Source organism: Etheostoma cragini, chromosome 1 (genome assembly GCF_013103735.1).
Source record: "Etheostoma cragini isolate CJK2018 chromosome 1, CSU_Ecrag_1.0, whole genome shotgun sequence".
Taxonomy (NCBI): Eukaryota; Metazoa; Chordata; class Actinopteri; order Perciformes; family Percidae; genus Etheostoma; species Etheostoma cragini.
This window is the reverse complement of record NC_048407.1, coordinates 20,575,584-20,596,341: the sequence shown is the minus strand read 5'-3', so window position 1 is coordinate 20,596,341 and position 20,758 is coordinate 20,575,584. Positions and strand designations below refer to the sequence as shown.

Below are 20,758 nucleotides of genomic sequence, written 5' to 3'. Positions count from 1 at the left end.
CCATATTTCATGAAGTGCTGCCCTATTGCCATGCAAGACCTGTAACAATATTTTATACATAATTCTGACACTAAATACTAAGCTGTGTTCACCAGGCAATGAAGCATTAAAAGTGGGTCATTTTCATAATGTTCGGCCTAAGTTCCTGGTCTAAACTTTTGCTGGGAGGTTGCAGCGGGAGCATACAGTTTGTCATCAGCCCTCTTACCTTTGTCAGTGTAATCAGACCCAGACCACAAACGGAAATAGTTAGGAAAAGTGTGGCTTTAATGTAAACACAACATTCGATTGGCTCAGCACAAACATTCCACATGAGAGCAACCAATAAACTACCAAATAGGACGGGGTGCAGCACAAAAACATTCACAGTAAAAAAAAAAAATCTGGTATAATCATAATATATATACAGTACGGTGCTTTTAAGGTGAAAATGGAGATAGGATATGGGGACTGATATGTGATAAGAGTATACAGGGATGGGAATATGAATTTCTGGGTGCACAGGTGAAAATTGAAGCGCTGTACTTTTTCTCTGTGAAAAGAGAAATGTGACAGACGGGGGAATAATGGTTCCCTGTTTACCGATCAGTGGAGAAGAGGGTCGGAAAAACCCACAACTCCCCAGACAGGCTGCCTCAAATGATCTTGTTCTCGTGCAGTCTTCTACTGCTAAACAGATTCACATCGAAGGGTAAAGCCCCGCACAGAGAACAAGATGTCGTTGGAGGGCTGCTTTCTACCCTCTGAACTGTAGACAGGTGTCATGTACCTCAGTTTTTCATTTCAGGAAATAAATATGTGGCACGGGATTTCAGGAGGTAGGAGGAGGCATGTAGGTCATGAAGCTTAATAAAAATAATTTGATAATAATCTGTTACTTAAATAATATTTGATAGTATGAACATGAACTATGATTTCTGATCCTAATCTGTTCTCAGATGGTTGGCACCGATATGACGTTTGTTTGTTTTTTTAGATATCATTGGCTGAGTTCCTCCCGCTACAGGAGGCCAATGGAAATGGGCAGCCACTCTGAACATAAGAATCCTCTCATTATGTTTTAAAGTAAAAGAGAAAATAGAGAGTGGGAACGACCTGCAGGCTACTCAGTCATGTGTGGGTCTGAAGGAGAGAAGAGCTTTGTCCCTTCTGAAAGTTAAAATAGCCTGCTTTCCAACCATGAGCCTCAGCCAAAAGTACAGCACCTCCCCAACATCATCAACTCCACCTTCATACACACAGCAGCTCTTCAAACGGAGCACAACTGGCTATATTCAGTATAGATATAAATGCCTCGAGACTTACATATAAAACCACATAAAAATGTCACGTAAAGAATGGGACTATAGTCCACGCTGTGGTTAAAAATGACATTGCACACTCCTTGCGTTGTATTTCTTTTGTAAAACGAGGCTCAAGCCGAATACAACCCTGGAGCTGCCCCTTCTGACCTTCCCAGTTGTTGACACAGTCATCAACTAAACATGAAACATTCAGCTCAAAAACACATTTTTATAAGACAAAATTTGGGGTTGTATACTGAAATCAAAATGAGAGGAAGGGAACAAATAATGGCAATGATCCAGTGTGGTGTCAGACGGCAGCTCTTTGGGTCCATTTGGACGTGTAGAATTACATATTTATGTGTTTAAGTATCATCAAAATTATCATTATTAACACCTCATACTCTCCATGACAACCTCTGTGCTTGGCCAGGCCTCAGTATAAGCCACACCCTCTAAGGTTGTTTGCAATAATGATGTCAGTGACGGCATCAAACACTACCTGGATGTTTCCTGTGTCTGTGGCACAGGTCAGGTGACAGTAGATCTCCTTATTGGGAGAGCGGCTCTTACTCTCAAACTGAACCTGAATATATGCAGTAGCATCATCATAAGTATTAGCACCTGGAGACAAAAGGAGGAAACAGAGAAAGAGAGAGAGAGAGAGAGAGAGAGAAACGCAGTGAGCATAAAGGGCCAACACTCATCATTTTGCTTGTGAACAAGCTCTACTTACAAAAATGATACTCACCTGTGTATTCTGGAAAACAGATCGTCAGTGGTGACTTCTTGATCTTTTCGCCAAACAGATCCTTCTTGTTGAGGAAGAGGATGATGGAGGTGTCGATGAAGAACTTGTTGTTACAGATGGAGTCAAAAAGCATGAGGGACTCATGCATGCGGTTCTGCAGGAAGAATAAATATGTGGTTGGTGTTGGTTTGAGGAGAAGGCCTGGAGCAGAATAACTTAAAACGGCAGTCAACAACAGCTAATTGCTTCATGTGTAACTGATAAATACCAAAGTGATTGTCTGTGGAAAACAACTGGGATTTTATACAGTCATCTTTCAAAGGTTTTTTCATTATTATAAATGAAAAAACTGAATAAATACACAATTAAAATATTATTAAACCGTAACCACAAGCACCTGGCTGACCAATGAAGAAATAGGTAAAATAGGTCATCATCAATTTAAAAATGGTTATCTTAATAAATAAATGATTTTGCAGTTTATTAAAAGTAGTAGCAGTGGTAGTTTTACTGTCTGTACTGACAGAGGGCCCCTTTTCTGTTGCTTTTTATGGGGTTTCTCCCTCCCCTGGGCCTTTTTTGTTTTTTAAATCAAGGGTCTAAAGCTAGTTTCTTGTACAGATTGTGAAACCTTTTGAGCCAAATTGTAACACATTGGTGATATGCGTTGGGATGCCATTCCCATTGTTAGAAACATTACCTAAATGGTAAATGTTAACCTATTACGCTCCCCTCTCCATCCCATAGTAGCGGAGAGTTTGGTTGAATATGTTAGTCTAGTCCGCTCATTGATGTGACTGAGGTTTGTGCAAGTTAGAATCTGTGGCCCGACCATAGCCCTGAAACATTAGTAGCCTAACTGTGTATTGTTGAATCTACGGTGCTGTCCGTGGTGTTGAAGCAGCAGATTTGTAATTGGATTTTTTTTTTCTCTGAGTCCCGCCCTTTGGTCAGTTTTATCTTGGATCTAAATAGTCTCTAAATACTTACTTAGTTAGTAATCCCTGTTAAAAAAAAAGAGAAATTGCATGCTGGACATATGACTAAGAATGTATGTTCCATAACTATGTTTGACTTGACTTGAGTGAAGCTATGAATATTAAGACGTAAATAAAGACATAAAAAATGCACTGGCGTTGTAAAACTGTCACTATCAACCTTTGAGATAATTTTTGGTGGCATTTGCCTTTAATAGATAGGTAACAGTACAGAGAGGGAAAGAGACGAAGGTCCAAATTAATGATATCAATACATCAAAGCTCCCTGTCCAGAATCCAACTGGTGATGTTGCAGTTATAACAAATATCATATATGTCCAACCAGGACGCCTTTTACATTAAGTCCCAGCGTGATTTGTGCTTTAGAGGGATTCAGACTGAATTAACCGAGTCACACTTACAGTTGTTTCATCTTCATGGAGCACCTGGTCATATCCACTCAGAGCAACGCAGAAGATAATGGCAGTCACATCTTCAAAGCAGTGGATCCACTTCTTCCTCTCTGATCTCTGACCCCCCACGTCAAACAGCCTGGAAAAAAGTGCAAGAAGTCAATTCAGACCAAGAGCTGCAATCCCTGGACCTAATCTTGCACAAAATGGCATCGACAAAGGCCAAGCTGTTATGAGCTAAATGTACGCTACCTGAAATGGAGGTTTTTGAAGGTGAAGTGGGTTTCGACGATACCGGTGGTCTTCACTCGGGTTCTCAGGATATCCTGCTCTGTGGGCTGGTAGTCTGCTGCCCCAATCCGGTCTAGACTGTCCAGGTAGCTGATAACGACAAAGATCAAGAAGAATGTGAAATAGAGAATGGGTGTCTATTTTTGCAAATGTGGGTTCTTATAGTCTTTATCTGCAATTACTATTGAGCAGAGTCGTTGAGTTGGTATTCCCGGGCACGGCTGAAGCACTCCTGAGTCCCAGCATCAGTCCATACACGCTTCATAGCAGTAAGAAGCTCTGCAGAGTATGGCTCTGTGTCCTCCATGCGACTGACCACATCGCACACCAGCTTAGCATCCGCCTGAATGGATACATTTCATAAAATCAAGGGAAGAGGAACAAAATTATACTGTGGATTTCTTTTTAATTACCTGTTGTACAGGTATTGTGGTTTAAGATTCCCTATTTCTTTAAATAACAGTTCCATTGACTATCATCAAGTTCATGTGAGGGACATCAACTAGATGCCTTAACCCAAGCAGCAAAATCAAAATCTGCAAAATCTTCTGATTATTCTCAAGCCATGATTTGGCAGTATAGCATTTCAATATGTGTTAAACACAAATAAAATATCAGTTTCTCAGCACTCTGTAGGTGAACATTTCAGTTGGAGGGTAACTTTGAGACTGACTTTTCTATCCTTGTCTCCAAACTCAATGCCCAGTGAGTCCATGGCTCGGAGGATGGCCGCCAAGCTCTGGATGGTGTTGCTGTAGACCACAGGCTTATACTGCTTCACATCATCCCCAGAAAAGCCATCTTCATGGATAATCCTGCAAGTGCACACAGATGTTAACACAAAGACACAAGCATGGACCTAAAGAGAATAAGTCACACATATCCATATGTTCCTGCAGACCTGAATAATTGTCTTTTTTACCATAAGAGGTCCCAACGTTCTGGCAGAGGTTTATCTTTGTGTGTGTGTGTGTGTGTGTGTGTGTGTGTGTGTGTGTGTGTGTGTGTGTGTGTGTCAGATGATTCTTGGCATTAAACGCAATTATGTTCCTGTCTCCCTTCATCCTGCCATCTCTATCTAAAATGCATCTTTAAGTGTGTCAGTGTATAATGGGATGGGAATTGATCACAGACTCAGTGTGTGATCTGTAATTGGATAGTGATGTGATATTTAAGCCATTCATAATTTATTAGTGGAATCAGTCAGAGCACCAATCAATCACACCACACAGAACTGTACTGTTACATTTAGTATGGCACAGTGCATTGCAAACCTTCAGTCAGCCATCATCACACCCTCACCCTGACTGAAGCTATAAAATATAAGGGTCATAACCTCCTGACACATTTAAACTCCAGCAGCTTCTCTTTACTTCCATTGTGGTCAGTCATTGATGTTTGATAAGGAAAATAAATAAGGCATGATGGATATTAGCAAAAGTCACTTCACCAGTGCTTCTTATGAAAAGGGGTAGCAGTGGCCACTTTCACTTATATCCTAAGAATTAACAGTTTTAGGAAATACAACATGAACCTTTAGGAGGAAGGAGCAAATGTGTTGTTTCACTCAGCAAAGGATGTAAAATAATTTAGGGCGGCAACTAACGGTTCACTTTTATTAGCAATGAACGTGCCGATTATTTCAGTTTGTCTATAAGATTTGAGAAAATAGTAAAAAATTCGCATTTTAATTTTCCACAGCTGAAGGCCATGTCTTCAAATGTCTTATTTTGTCTGACCAACCGTTCCAAAAAGACTAAATTTACTATCATGTAAGACAAAGAAAAACATCAAATCCTCACATTTAAGAACCAGAGATTGTTTGGGAAAAAAAAAACATTTAACAAAATTACTAAAGCAATTATTCAATCAGGAAAATACTAGCAGCTTATTTGTTCTGTCAATAAAGTAATTCATTAATCAACTAATTGTTTTAGGTGAGAGATGTGTCAGTGTCTTGGTGCTTGGGGGGGAGGAGGTGTTTTTATTTTATATTTTATATTTTGTGCATTCAGTGTATGTGCATGCAAAATGTGTGTGGGCCTCACAAAGACAGAAGTTTAAATTAATATTCACTTAAAGCAGCAACTATCAAACGTATTCCTTAGCAATTAAATTGCTGATTATATTTTCATTATATCCATACTTGGTCTATGAAGGATTTAGAAAAGTAATTAAAAAAACACACACACACATTTTTTACAAAGCTCAATGGGAAATCTTCAAATCTGTCATTATGTTAAACCAACGGTCCATAACTCAATGATATTCAACTTAATAGCATAGAGTAGGCCTAGTAATAAAAGTTTTCACGTCTAATAAAGTCAGAAGCAGGGACTTCTTGCTTTATTAAAAATTACTGAAATGATTTGGAGGTTATCAAAATGGTTGCAGATTAATCCTTAATTTTAGGGACTTGTTGTTTCAGTTCTATACTGTACGCGCAATTGATGAGAACTGATTGGTTTTGCAAAAAACTGGAAAAAGTAGATACCACTGACATTTCTGCAGCACCACATCACCCTCAAGGGAGTAGTATAATCCAAACACCATCTACTTTATGTATACATCTTTCCAGCTATGGGATTCAATTATTATAAATTACATATTGTGAATATTTTAAGGTTTTTAAAATTTTCAAAACACACACACACACACACACACACACAAACACACACACACACACACACACACACACACACACACCCACACACACACACACACACACACACACAGCAATCGCATTGCTATTATAAAACCACCACATCCATGCCTGAATTACACAAAATGAAACTCTCAACCTGTATTCTGACCAGTACATAATGTGTTTATGATGTGTGAACATATCACAGGAGAACATGCTAAACTTAGCCTCCAATACCTAAACTTTATGACACACCGTGTAGTAAAACCCATCCATCTGCTGCTTACTTCGGCTAAAATAAACCCTGGAAAGTATCTGTAAACACTATTTTGGCCCACTGTCTTGTGTCCATGGTACAGCATTGAGTTATGGATAACCAGAGACCACAGGGAGGATAATGAGGTGAAGAGAAGAGGAGGAAGCAAGGCATGGAGGGAAGAAAGGCGGGAGGGAGGGAGGGTGCAGTCAGTGCACTGCAGGCCGGGATGCGGTGAGCAGGACGGAGGCCGGGAGACACACTGCTACCCACAAACACTAGGAGAGAGGTTTTAAATGAAGAAAAAAAAATATACAATGGGCCGTGGCTTTTCGGCACTAAAACATCTAGAAACTTAACTAAGAGGTTTAGAGAAAACAAAAACAGTGATTTAAAAAAAAATCAAAGAGTGATTTAGCTTAGACTGGAAGGTTTAGATGCGGTTTTAGAAGCCATATTTCTGCGTAAATCCGCTTTATAGGCAAAGTACTCCAGGCGATATCGGGCACTTAAAGCCATTAAGATTAAAAGCAGAGGTATTCACTAATGGAGCTGTAGTGACCTCAATGTAATACACAAGCGCGCGCGCACACACACACACATACACGCACGCGCGCACGCGCACGGAGGAACAACAACCACATATCCCTAGTCGCACAATCCCTGTAGTCAGTAAAACCCTCGTTAACCACATTTCAGCACCCAGGGAATGAACAGCACCCTGGTACGCACCGGGGCGGCCTCCGCAGCCGTCTGGCTGCAGGAGGTGCTCGAGTCACCGGCACTCCTCCGGGGCTACGGCCTCTCAAAACATGGCGGCTCAACCTGCCTTAGCACAGATATGTGAGGCGCAATCTCGGGCCTTTGACTCTGGCTGAGTCGGAGCGGGTTAAGATAAGCACACAAAAAAAAAGAGACACTTACTTCATCTGTTTGACGATGGTGCTTTTACCGGACTCTCCGCCGCCTGTAAAGAACGGAGGGCAGAGTGAGAGCCGGCAAAGAAATCAGTACCACGGAGAGCACCTCCGCCCCATGCAGTCCCCACCACAACTAAATCGAGCCGTGCCGCGCCGAGGCGCAGCAGCCCCGCGGCCGGAGAGGCTCTTCTCTTACCGAGCAGAAGCAGTTTGACGTCCTTGGCGGCGACCACCCCGTCTTCCTTCAGGTTTTTCTCGATGGCCTTGCTCCGGTCCAGAGCAGCGCGCTCCTCGGCGCTCAGTGTACATCCCATGTTTCCAAACGAATGAGCACTCCCGTCGTCTCTCCGGTCCGCCCTGTCCCTCACCGACTCTCAATCAGTGCGTTGTCTCTCACTCGAGCTCTCCTCCTGCGCTGTCTGCTACAGCATTAGGCCCGGATTGAGGGCAAAACAGAGCCGGGATCCCGAAACGGTCTTTTCTCCGCGGACTCTGTATGTGCCTCTCTCGCTCCGTCTCCTCTCTCAGAGGGGGTTGGGGGGTGGGGTCGTTGTGCTCGAGCCTGCGGGGATGGGGTTGTTGTTAGGTGGGGAGGGGGGGGCTCTCTCTCTCTATCTCTCTCTCTCTCTACAGGGCGGCGCTGATGATGATGATGACAGCGAGCGCGAGCGATGTCATCGTATCTTTTCACGAACGCAGGCAGGAGGGGCGCGAGAGGAAGAGGAGGGAAGCCGGCTGGCTGCGCGAGACTCACCTACGGGACAATCTCGCTTACGTCAGAGCAACCGAGTTTAATCACGTTCTATGAAAGATTGTTCAAACGAAAGGGCCGTTTCACTAGCAAAAGTTGCCCTTTTGTCTTGGTTTTAATGGAAATTGTGCTGTTGTTGAAATTAAAACGCCCCAAACCTGATATTCTCCTGTTCTACGTAAGGTTTTAAAGATCGCACTGACGAATAAAAACAGAAGCAGGCCTAAAACACGGACGTTTGTGTTCAAGAACACAAGACAAATTATAATTTTTTTAGTTTTGGTTTTTAAATTAGCCTACATCATATTCAAAAATAGCTGAATAATCATTTGTGGAAGAGTAGCTTCACATTAAAGTAAAACGCAGTGAAGGTGGATTCAAATCCTGGACTAGCCAACAACCACATACTAAAATAAAAAAATTAAAACAGTCACCATATGTAGGCCTATACCATATTTTATAACTTTTTCAACGGATTTAAGTAATCACCCTTTTTGTGATGAATAGTCTTTTTTATTCAAAAAACAAACATTTACAAATAAGATTATGATTATGATCATGTTGTTTCAAAGCCAACTTTCCTCTACTCCATATGTCATAAATATTAATACTGAGGACATAAGTTTCCTGTTTACAGCAAACGTAGTGCGTTTATCACAACTTATGAAACTGTGTATGTTGGGGGTTGTCACCATATAGCAATAATATGTGTTTGTGTGTGATAAAAGCTTCTAATCCACACATCACATCTGGATGGATGGTCAAGTGGAGTAAAAGGAGGGGGGGCTGGGCTTTTTACAATGGACCCTGAATGGAAACCAGCAGAGAAGCTCAACCTAAAGAGACTCCAAATAAATGTCCTTTTTCGACATCCGAGCTGTGATAACACACACACACACACACACACACACACACACACACACGGTACAACGTCTACGACACATGCAAGACCATACACACATCAGTTACCAGCACAGTTTAATCATATGAGCGCGCGTGAGTGTGTGTGTGTGTGCGTGACATGAGTGATGGTGGGGAGGGAGGATTAAACACTAAATTATACCTGAGGGAATTTTGACAAAATAATGTTTTCAGTTTTAATTACACTAATGCATCAAACACAAACATAAACACTTTTTCTTTTTTTCACAACCATTTAATCTGTATGCATCCATTTTGTAAAAAAAAAAAATCAATAACCTTCAGTTGTGGAAGGCTTCATCTGTAAATTGACATATAAAGCACAAACCAAAGAGGTTCAAATAGTGCATTAAACTCAAGACAGTATATCTTTTAAACAGTGATGACAGATGATTTCCTCTAAATGAAAACAATAAAACTAAAAATTGAAAAGCAAATCAAGATATGAATCAATTCTTAGCATGTGCTCACACGACCTGTCTGAAACACACACACACACACACACACACACACACACACACACACACACACACACACACACACACACACACACACACACACACACACACACACACACACACACACACACACACACACACACACACACACACACACACACACACACACGGTTTTGAATGACAGAAAGTCAATCATTAAACATACTGTAAAAGCAGGCAGGACAGAGTCAACTGCTCCTCAGTTTTCACGATGCGTACACACGAAACCAAAGCACACCGAGTTACTCTCGTGGCTGTCCGTCCAGAATGTTTTCAGCCAGGCCGGTGAGTTTGCAGTCCTCCAGTGCTTTGACCAGCCGGCTCAGCTTGGCCGCTCTGCCCTCCGCCTGGATGAAGCGGCTGAGCAGCTGATAGGCTTGCTCATACAGGCCTTCTCTCTCATACTCGTAGGCCAAGTTGTCTATGGCCGGACCCTTCAGAGCCCGGCAGCTCTTCCCCAAGGCCCTCCCTACATGCTTCCACTGACGGCCCACTCCGTTAGAAAAGCTCTGGACATCGGTCGCCGTCAGCATTCGGTCCTCTGATGGGCCAGATGTAAAGGATGGAGGAAAAGACATTAATGCAGACTGAACTTAACTGTGGTTACAATAATTGTGTGTAGACAGTAAATATTTCCAAGAATAACTTACTGACTTGCACCTTAACCTTACAGAATCAACAAGATTTGTCTATACATTGATCACTTTTTTTCAAGAGAAACTGAGTTTCTTTCTTTGAGCCATTTCCACACTATTGATAACTGAACATTAAACTGTTGAAGGGTAGTTCACATTCCATGTGCAAAATGCAACAAACTTCCTGTAGCTTTAAAAGATGGAGGGAATTCAGATTACAATAATTTAATCTGCTTTTTTATTACACCCCATATAAAAAATAAACAAGTGGTTAAACAGTAGCAATGCTAAAGACAGTGTTGGCAGATCAATGCCCATCACTCACAAAAAAAGGCCAGGCATGACAATACAACATTCCGGGACAGGGTTTTTCAGAATATTGAGAAGACTTTATGATACAAGATTCACAGTACTTGGGACTGTACTTGGGACTGATACCCAGGGACATAATTCAAAAGTACATCTATCTATTAAAAATCCAAAATTCTAAATAATTGCATGAAGAAAGGCTATCACAAGGCGCTGGTTGAAATGTGACCATCCAAGACCACAACAGTGGCTGGACATTTTGTAAAGGAAACATAATCCATGGAAAAACGGACTCATTATCAAGGACTACAATACGGTCCGTACTGTAGTCCTTGATAATGAGTCAGTTTTTCATGAACAATGCTAGGGAAAGTGGACCACATGCAGGTTGGTGTTTGTGACACCCCCCTAATAGCACTGAGACATTTAACTGACAGCACCCTGATTCTAACACAATGATCGCTCGGAGTCTGTCTGCACCACCTTTGTCACTTTCTGTGAATACTCATACTCGGAAACTCAGTGTGCATACACTTTGAGTCTCAGGAACATACTCAATAAAATCTATTCTAAGGCAATTTAGATCAATGGTACAGGCGATGTGATGTAGAACCCATTCCCCTCTAAAATATGTGATTTTGATTAAATCAGTTTCCATTATTTAGAGTCTTGAAACGAGGTCAGCTCAGGCTGTGGAAAGCGCCACTGAGGGAACAGGAGTCCCCGATGCCCAGACACGGTAGTGTGTCGGAGGAAGCTGAATCTATATTTACATGAACTCAAATCAGATCTTTAATTAACTAAATAAGAAAATTTAAATTAACTTTCAAGACACTGTAGTGCCTCATCAGTAAATGTTCATTTCAGTTCAACAGTTCAATATAAAGGTCGACGAATTCAAAATCAATGCGATTCAAATACATTATCTGCACTAATCTCTTCCCAATGACTGAGGATCAATTTATGAAAGGTAGGATTAGAGAGTCAGCTGACAAACGGCACTGAATTCATATGCTGTTAGTGTGGGATGTTGTGAAAAAAATAAAATGAAGTTGTTCTGTGCTTCTTGGATTACAATCTTCTTGAGTGCAGACCAATAAATCTCAGTGAGGAGGCTTCCAACAAGGACACGGACACACCAACATTAAAGAGGTTTCTAAACAATACAACCGTGTATGGCCATAGCTCCCGGTGCGTTTTAGAATCGATTTCAATGTTTGTTTTTTAAGCCTTCAATGGCCTGGGCCCGTGGTATATGTCCGAGATGTTAACGCTTCGTGAGCACAGCAGGTCATTATTGTCTTCAAATCAACAGGTTTTACAATTCCCAAGCTCCAGGTATAAACTGTACTGTCCCAAGACTCTGGAACAAGTGACCCTCTGACATCCGCGCTACTACAGATGTAGCTCTCTTTAGATCCAAACTCAAAATATATTTAGAATAACTTTTAATACATAGTAGTTGTGTGACAAGCAGTTTTGGGCAAGTTACTTAAAAGTAATTAGTTACAGTTACTAGTTACTTCATCCAAAAACTAAAGAACCAAAGAACCAAACTAAACCAAAGACTAAATTAGATACTAAGTTACAAATTATAAAAAATGATTGAAAGTAATGTAGTGTGCACACAATTTGTAGCAAAGTCCTAAAACACAAAAAACTACTGTAGAGTCATTTAAGTTGACAGCAAGGTTTCTCCACCATATGTCACTAAGGGGTTTGCTTCTGGTGAAACTAATAATAAAAGGCACCGAGCACCAAAACATTAAAAAAAGTATCTTTATCTAACATAAATGCATTTTTATCTCTATCTTGACCTCTTTTGGCCAAAGGTCCGGCACGAAGTCTGTAAAGGACACACGTCACAAGATTCAAAAGTAGAAACGGTCGTCTCGACTCACCAAAGACTTTATTTTGAAATTTGAAGCAGTTGCTGGGGACCGGAGACTCTTCCTGTGTGACAGGGGTCGACTGTGGGGCTGGGCGGAGGGCCTGTGTCTGCAGCTGCTGCTCCAGATGATCAATCTCCTCATCGCGCAGGCGCTCCGGCTGACACAAAAAGACAAAGGTCAAAAAATGAATACGAACATTTCGGTGAATAATTTCTTTGCAATGTGCAAGTGTGCATCGTGACACGACAGGACGTTTTTATGGTTTTGCTGATCTTCTCTAAGCTTTATTAAAACATCACAGACTCACATTGACTATGTCTATACTACATACTAATTGTATATAGTAAAATTATATAGTATTTACCATATACTACTATGTTCTTGCAGTTAATATACAGGAAATCTGGACATGTGGCGTCAGATGTCAATTAAACTTGACAAAGAGAAAGTAAAGTGTTTCTCCAAAGATGTTCTTCTCCCTTTTGCTGTTGTTATTCAAGATCTTCCTGGAGCTGTTTCGATTAATTATTTAATTTGTTTTAAATAATGTAGTATACAACCTTTGGTTCCCAATCTCATGGAGGCTATTAAGAGGAAATGTTAAATTGTGCAGGGATATCAAATCCTAAATTGACTTAATTATTATTGGGCAATCTCGCAGGTTGGGCCCAATTTTCTGTTAGAGGCAAAATATGTGTCAACCATTCTGAATGAAGTATTGTGATGCTGCGGAGATGTCCCGGCCTACAACTTGTATCCTAAAGACTAAAGAAAAAAATCATTGTTTTGTGCAGACCCTCGTAAAAGTCACACCATAAAGGATTTTGATTCTATGAATTTTAATATATAATCAATGAAAATTAGACTAATGAATGAATATCGTGAAACGCATCGCCATCGCAATATCAGTCAAAATAATCGCAAACAGATCATGTTTTCATATTGTGCAGCCCTGCTTAAAATTGTAAATCTTAAATCGCTAAAGAACAGACAAAGAAAAACATCCAGTATACCTGTGACAGGTGGATGTGCTGCAGACAAAGCTCCAACTTGTCCAGATAGAGATCCAGGATGTGAGCGCTGGCTTTGAGCTGAGTTTCCACTGTGAACTCTTGTGGGAGTGCGAGCAGCCGGCAGGCGTGTTGTGAGAGGGACTGACGCACCGCTCCAGAGCTGTAGCTCTCAAGGAACTGCTGACATGCTGCCACATCCTCAAACTTCACCTCCACCCCCAGAAAGGGATCGGCGTCATGGACCTTGAGTATCTCATAACCACCCAGACCTCCAGCAGAATCTGAAAACGGGAAGTTCTGGTTTGTTTATGTGACATCCGAGAAAATGCAGACTTGTTGTGAAGAGTGCGTTTTTTATCTTAATTAGTATACTAGGTATGCCTAACCGATCGCTCACCTGTAAGCGTCAGCTTGATGACTTTGAAAACGATGAACTTTCCCTGTTCGCGGTCTTTGTAGAGAGAGAGCAGGTTCACACCAGGACAGAGCGACTGCAGAAACATAACCGCACATCCTGTCCACGGTCCACAATCCACAGTCTTGTCTGCCATCGTCTGAACACAATTTGAGACACAGCACATTTTTTGTTCATCCGATGGTGAGCAGACAACATTAAAGGATCCTCTGTCTAATGTGCAATAGTAAATAACTCGAGTCTACAAATACACTAAACATGTAGAGCCTTGAGTAAAACCCAAAGACCGTGTGCTGAGTTGCTGTGAAATATCCTGGAGAATGAATCATTATCTCCCCTTTACTTTGGGTGTGTTCCGCTTCATAACCATCGTACATTACAACACTAACTGGGGCTAAAGACGTTTACTTATGTTGTGTGTCCACAGCTCTCCCCAACATCTGTGTTAACTTTATAAAGAATTTTTAAACCTGAAGACAAAAAAGAGCCCTTCATTTCAAACAGGTTTAACGTAAAGACCCTGAGAAATTCACAAGTCAAGTTATCAAACAGCTTGCAGTGATATCGGGAGTTGTAAAGGTCAAGAAGTTACCATCTACCAGATAAGCAGGAGAATGTTTCACAGCCTTTAAAGTGAAATCAGGATGCATTCCATCCCCGTGAATTTTCACTGTGTATATTTGTCACATCTGTAAAATTCTTGCTTGGTCAATTTACAATTCTTCAATAACATGGGATAAATTTAATCAATAGAATATACTTTGATAGAAAATAAGTAACTGCTTGTTTTGTTCATTTTAAGGATTTTGGAGAAGGGCTACTATTACAAAATACTACAATAATTTCTAATTATATTATATAAGACCCGAATAAAACTAAAACCCACAAAGGTCAACACTACCAAAGGATTAGGGAGGTAGCAAATCACAATATTCATGATTACTTTTGATATTTTACTGTTTTGTTGTGACAATTTAATTACAAAACTAAGTAGTCACCTTTAATAGCAGTGTACCAAACAAACGCTGAACAAGCAGAACATAAACTTGAAAAGAAGCGCTTATCTCAGTTTTACCGCAAAGATTCAGGCTATGGGGGGGGAGACTCCCTCGCGGATTTTACCAATAGTATTTAAATATTATTTTTTAATCAGTTTTGTTAACTGGGGTTAAATTTACTCAAGCAAAATAGACACATTTGTTCATCAAATTGTCAGAAATGACAGGCACATGCACAGATTTCTGTGAAATAAGGTAACACAGACTCTTTGCTTTTAATTTACGCAAACACCGGAGATCAGAGTTTTTCCCGCATAGAGGAATTTTTGTCCCCCCAAAGCGGTTTTGGAGAATCACCAAAAGGAGAATCACCAGCACCAAAATGATAAAAAATTGAGAGAAAAAAAAATAGCATTTCAAATACTTGAATTGAAACGTGGTGACAAAAAGAGTTGATATTGTCTCAGTTACACATCCCATTCTCTGAACTGTCCATCAGATTCTGAACTTCAGATGTGATGAAATGTTCCGTGTACTTTTCCTTTCATTGGCCGATGACGCCATTCCCAATCAACGCGAAGAGGGAAATAAATCATACAACATATCTAAATGTAACTGCATGGGACAATTAGGAATTAGTTTCCTTCTGGAGTTAAACCCACTTCTGTCCTAGTGGTCCCTGGTTGTTGTGGCCTCATTCCACTTTTTTTTTTTTACCCCAGCTTCATTTTGAAACCCTCATTACATAAAACATGTTTAATCTCAGTCCTCCCCTCCCCCAGTCCAGTCCCTAACTCCTGTATTCTGAATGAACCACTGGAGCCCGTTAGCTCACTGTTGGTGTCGTCTCCATGCACAGGATGCAGAGCTCTCTGCATGGAAAGAGCATCCTCTGAGCTGGATTATATGTGTGTCCTCATGTTTCACTAATACATGCTAGCAGTATGCTTGGCTACTGGGGCTACAAGAATCTCCACAATTTAGCGAGTATGGTAATTATGTGCTATCCTATCTACCGGTACTCTGGAAGTCTACTGTGAGATTTAACAGCTGTATAAGGATTAAGTGATCATCATCAGCTTAAAATATGTCATTTAGCATTTGCTGCCAAAAGGCCACCTCTAGTATTCCCTGGAGAGCTCATCTGACATTTAGGTGAAATAAATATTGAATTCACACAAAGATGTGCTTCCACAGACTAGTAATTTTACCTTTTTGTGACGATGTGAGACAATGCTTGTTTCTGTCGATTTTGTGTTGTCTATAGTGTTTTGTAACTCCGTATGTAACCTTAACGGACCTGTGGGACTGTTATCTGGTATTATCTTTTGGTGAATTATTTAGTCTATGAAATTGTGTAAAATGCCCTTCACCAGACCAAATGTTCAAATTGCTTGTTTTGTCTGACGACCGGTCTGAAAACCCCAAAACAATCCATTTACAATGATATGAAACAGAGAAAGGAGAAAGGTTCTCACATTTTAAAATCAAATTTGGCATTTTGATCATCACTCGGTTTTTGTCAATCAAAGAATCAACTAATGGAAAACAGTGACGTAAAATTGACTTTCAGCACTAGTAAATTGTTTACCTAGACCTTGCCTCACATTGCCAGACCTACCTCCACAGTGCCGCGGAGGAGGGTCTGGCTAGTCCACACATCCTTCCGCGATAGGAGAAAAACACACTCTGGTTTATTGGCATTTCTTTGAACCAATCACAATCGTCTTGGGCGGCGCTAAGCACCAACGCAGGTACATTGCCAAATGGCCTCAGGACGAAACTTGTTTTGGTGGAACATGTGCACCTAGGGAGCCAAGCTCTGGAATTAAAATGGCTGTGGAGTGTGATGAGAATTTAATCCAAAAAAAGATACATTATTACAATTGATTGTTGGTACAAGCTTGGAGTATGTATCCCAAATCGACCACAGTTAAGAATACCAACGCAAAGAAAGTGGAAGGTGAGGGACATCCGGCAGAAAATGAGGGACATCCAGCGTTATGTTATATTGTTATAATGTCCATGCACAGTTTTTGTGAGATAAAACCAACTCTGTAATCATATGAATGTCCTGGGTTGTCCTGTAATGTGAACACTTGCAAGTCATACACATAGGAATCAGGTTAAAGTTGGATAATGCTATTCTGGGAATAACAGGATGGCACTATGTACTGCTATGACGGAGGGGTAAGGTTGGTGTACCCTGAAGTTACAGGAGAATGCGAGAGTGATGTCCACAGTTCTGAGATGAGGTCTGATCAGGTGGGAAAAGTCTAAACATCTGTGGGGCTTAAAGTATAGCCTCTAAGATTTTACAAATCTGTCTTTAAACAATACTCAAAGGATATATATACATAGATTGTTATTATTGGTCGGAGTAATCATTCCTGCTATCCATGCTGGCCACAAAGAGGTGCGTTCTTTAAAGCAATTCTAAGAATTACAGTGTGATTTGACCAACTGGACAGAACCATCCGTTTTGTAAATCAACAGGCAAGGTAAGTGAAAACAATGAACCTTTATTACTTAGAAGGGTGATCAGGGTGCTGAATAAATTAGCCAATTATTCATATACAACAAACACAACAAAATGATAAACAAAAAAACAAAGTGGATCAAATGTGGGGGGCTCCAGCTTGTGAGGGATGAGGGACAAACGTGGCACTCTTTGCAATAAATAATTCAAACATTCATGTGAAGCTAATACAAGGCTCCAGCAGTCTGTTTGACAAATCAAGAATGTGTTTTCCAAAGTCATGGTACAGTATTTGTTTGAAATTTCCTTTGAATTTTGCACAGACATGTTTCTTTGCTAAGATGAACTCAAATTGGCTTCAACACAAGTGTTGTACTGAAAGAGGACAGTTTTTTTACACCCAGTATGGACAGAGAAACAATTACTGTGCTACTAGTAATGCTTTCAACATACATGGCCATGTAAGTATTGTTTTGAGACAGACTTAAATAGCATTTGAAGGATGGTAGCTCTTGTAAAAGCACTCATGTTTTGTAGAGCGTGAAACTGTATAGTTTCCTAAACCAATTCAAATGCTAAAATATATTTTATAGTATTTCTGGAGATTCGATTTGTTATGGTAAAAATACAGCCAGATTGTAAGAAAATGTCTAACGTAAGCTAGTCAAGGTGATAACTGTTATTGCCAAAACGTTAGCTAAGCCAAGGTTTCAACAGCAGGCCCCAGCTAGCTAAAGACATGGAAGCTACGATAACCAAGCGTACAGGTAACGTAACGAGATTATCCGTTACAGTTACAGTACGTGAAGTTAGCTAGTTACTTGTTGCCACAGGTGTGAATCTTTTTATCAAGAATTCTACAGCTGCAGTAACGTTACAGCTTGATTCAACCAACCTGATACATAAACCATCAGTTTTTTTATAATGGCAAAAGTTTTGTTAAAACGATAAAGACATAAAAGTAGCTCGATGGGTTATTGTGAGAACTCATTTCGTGTTGGTAAACCTCACGTACGCAATACCTACCACACTATACTGCTGAAAGACACAGGGCCAGGCCGAAATGTTTCATAACTCACCATCTTTAGACTTACTGTAATAACTCTTTGTTAAAGTCGGTACAAACTTACCTTAAAACCTTGATATATTGTTCTGTAACGCTTCCTTCTGCGGGATCACACCCACTGACACGGTAATAACTTTCTGGCCTCCCATTGGCTGAACAAGAATCAAAGCACTCTCTGATTGGTGGAAATCAACATGACGTCGGGTGAGAAAATTCATGACAGGCAGCAAGGAAGTGCTTTTTTAATGGCGGAATATCCATAGACAGTTAAATAATGTCTCACATATCTTTAACGTGAACATTTCCCTATTAGTAATCCTTTCGTCTGAAATTTGTAAACAATAATTTAAGGAGTAAAACTTATGAGTTGAAATAATTACTTTAATAGGAAATCCAGGAAAGGTCTGAGGGCGACTTCACTTTGGTCTAGTGATAATCAGTGGTAGCCAAGCTGTACATAATGGCACACTATGCTGTCAGTTTTAACGGCTAGGTCGATTCTCTCTATTCCATCCCAAGCCTTGTGTTTCTGTAATGTATTTATTCTTGGTAACAGTTGTAAACTGCTAAAATACCCCTTAACAAGGCAAAGCCTTCTATGAAGCCAACTAATTTTAGCCACTGTTGCTGAAATGAGTAAAGTTATGGTGACCAAACGTCCTCTTTTGTCCGGATATGTCCACTTTTTACGTACTGTCCGGGACGTCGGGGGTGGAGTTATAAATTCATGAAAATGTCCAGTTTTCACTGTTTTTCATGGGACAATTACAAGGTGTACTTGAATTGGCTGGCGCTTTTCACACAATACTACGGTACTTTGTTGCGTGACGTAATTCCCGGGAGGCTGACTTGTGGGCGGCTATGCGACGCGCACATACAAGGAACAGATCAGACAGCGGAGCAGCGTTAGCCACGAAATGCGAAGCGTTACTGCAGCTACACAACTGAACTGCAAAAAAAAGCCATCCTGGTCGGGACAAGTGGGAGGCGGAGTGCACCGTATGCAAAGCTAGCACAAATGTTTCAGTGTCTAATAAAAGGTGCTCGAGGTCTCAAAGCTCACATGACAACGAAAAACATCTTATTACATTGAAAAGGTTTTAAGCGGTAGGCCTATTTGGTTGAAGTTGGATTTTAAAGCTGACGCAGACTAGGTCATATTTAGAACATTATTTCATATTTATTTATTTGAAAAGAGCTATCATTTTGTTACGGGTTGTTACATATTTTATTTTAAGTTATTTTTATACCATTTAGGCACAATAAGGCATGTTCATTTACCTCTGAGAAGGCTGTCGGAATTTGTGTTTCGAGGCCGGCCGAGTGTCCTCTTTTTTTGGAGATCAAAATAAGGTCACCCTAGTAAAGTTAATCAGCAACTTACAATCAAATGAAGTTCCAGATCGTCATGTGTGAGGACTGTTCGTTTTTCCTCCTGTTGTGTATCATTATAAAGTAAATCTTTTGAGTTTTTGCCTGTTGGTCAGATAGACAAGCACTTTGAAGACAAACATTTTTACCATTTTGTTTCTTCATATAATCGAGTAAGAGATTAATCGGTGAAGGAAATGATTAGATACAGCCCTAGTTGCTACACCTAAGCATGGACACAACTTGAGACAATTGCCTACTCAAACTTTATAGAATTACAAATAAAATTGCCATGTAAGAGGTTTTGCCCAAATCTTTAGTTTTAATGCTGTTCAAAGATGTATGATGAGAAAACATGTATATTTTTAATGGAAAAATTGGTAATAAAAACATCCATAAAACATTTTGACCCAATCTGTCTGAATTAAAAATGAAGTTTGTGTACCTGTTTCATTAGGAAATTGGTTTCACCACTGTGTCAAAAGCATAAGTAAAAACTATTTTCCAGCCCCTACCCATATTACAATTAAAAAGCATCCACTTACAGAAAAGATTTGTACCCATAGTTACTGAAGTGGATTAATTTTTTTAGATAGATAAACTGTAATGTTTAACAATTTAGTTTAAGACAAGAGTTGGGACCAAACTGTCTAATCCCATCAACACTTACTTATCTTCACACACACTAGGTCGAAGTCAACTGCAGTAACAGCAGCAGTGCCAATTCAACCAAAATCTTTAATATGTAGTTGTCATGAAATGAAGATGCACTAAAAGTAGCAAGGAGACTTTTGGGGGACTGGAAATTTGCAAAGGGGTATGTCTGAACAATATCTATTAAAACTTAACTGAATTAAACTTTTTCTGTTAAGTTTT

The 20,758-nt window shown here is 40.2% G+C and overlaps 2 protein-coding genes across 2 annotated transcripts; both read right to left on the bottom strand.

Moving 5' to 3' along the window:
* Positions 1 to 246: 246 nt before the first annotated feature.
* gnao1b (guanine nucleotide binding protein (G protein), alpha activating activity polypeptide O, b) lies at positions 247 to 8,143 on the bottom strand. Its single transcript, XM_034882839.1, has 8 exons — positions 7,732 to 8,143; positions 7,540 to 7,582; positions 4,389 to 4,530; positions 3,898 to 4,058; positions 3,677 to 3,805; positions 3,434 to 3,563; positions 2,035 to 2,188; positions 247 to 1,907 (listed from the first exon to the last, which is right to left on the bottom strand). Exons 1-8 carry the CDS (start codon positions 7,847 to 7,849, stop codon positions 1,720 to 1,722), a joined length of 1,065 nt encoding a protein of 354 aa, XP_034738730.1. The 5' UTR covers positions 7,850 to 8,143; the 3' UTR covers positions 247 to 1,719.
* Positions 8,144 to 9,434: 1,291 nt separating this feature from the next.
* On the bottom strand, positions 9,435 to 18,683 carry tradd (tnfrsf1a-associated via death domain). The gene is made up of 5 exons (XM_034882852.1): positions 18,576 to 18,683; positions 13,951 to 14,107; positions 13,554 to 13,834; positions 12,550 to 12,697; positions 9,435 to 10,245 (listed from the first exon to the last, which is right to left on the bottom strand). The coding sequence occupies exons 2-5, from the start codon at positions 14,102 to 14,104 to the stop codon at positions 9,947 to 9,949; spliced, it is 882 nt and encodes a 293-aa protein (XP_034738743.1). The 5' UTR covers positions 14,105 to 14,107; positions 18,576 to 18,683; the 3' UTR covers positions 9,435 to 9,946.
* Positions 18,684 to 20,758: the final 2,075 nt, after the last annotated feature.

What these genes read in the sequence shown, in the direction of transcription:
- gnao1b (XM_034882839.1), bottom strand. Translation starts at nt 7,849, where the DNA reads ATGGGATGTACACTGAGCGCCGAGGAGCGCGCTGCTCTGGACCGGAGC. An exon ending in TTCAAAAACCTCCATTTCAG is followed by an intron (nt 3,564 to 3,676) that starts GTAGCGTACATT and finishes ACTTTTTTCCAG; the next exon opens with GCTGTTTGACGTGGGGGGTC. An exon ending in TCCATGAAGATGAAACAACT is followed by an intron (nt 2,189 to 3,433) that starts GTAAGTGTGACT and finishes TTCTTCCTGCAG; the next exon opens with AACCGCATGCATGAGTCCCT.
- tradd (XM_034882852.1), bottom strand. Translation starts at nt 14,104, where the DNA reads ATGGCAGACAAGACTGTGGATTGTGGACCGTGGACAGGATGTGCGGTT. An exon ending in CATCAAGCTGACGCTTACAG is followed by an intron (nt 13,835 to 13,950) that starts GTGAGCGATCGG and finishes TCCCGTTTTCAG; the next exon opens with ATTCTGCTGGAGGTCTGGGT. An exon ending in AGCACATCCACCTGTCACAG is followed by an intron (nt 12,698 to 13,553) that starts GTATACTGGATG and finishes TTTTTGTGTCAG; the next exon opens with CCGGAGCGCCTGCGCGATGA.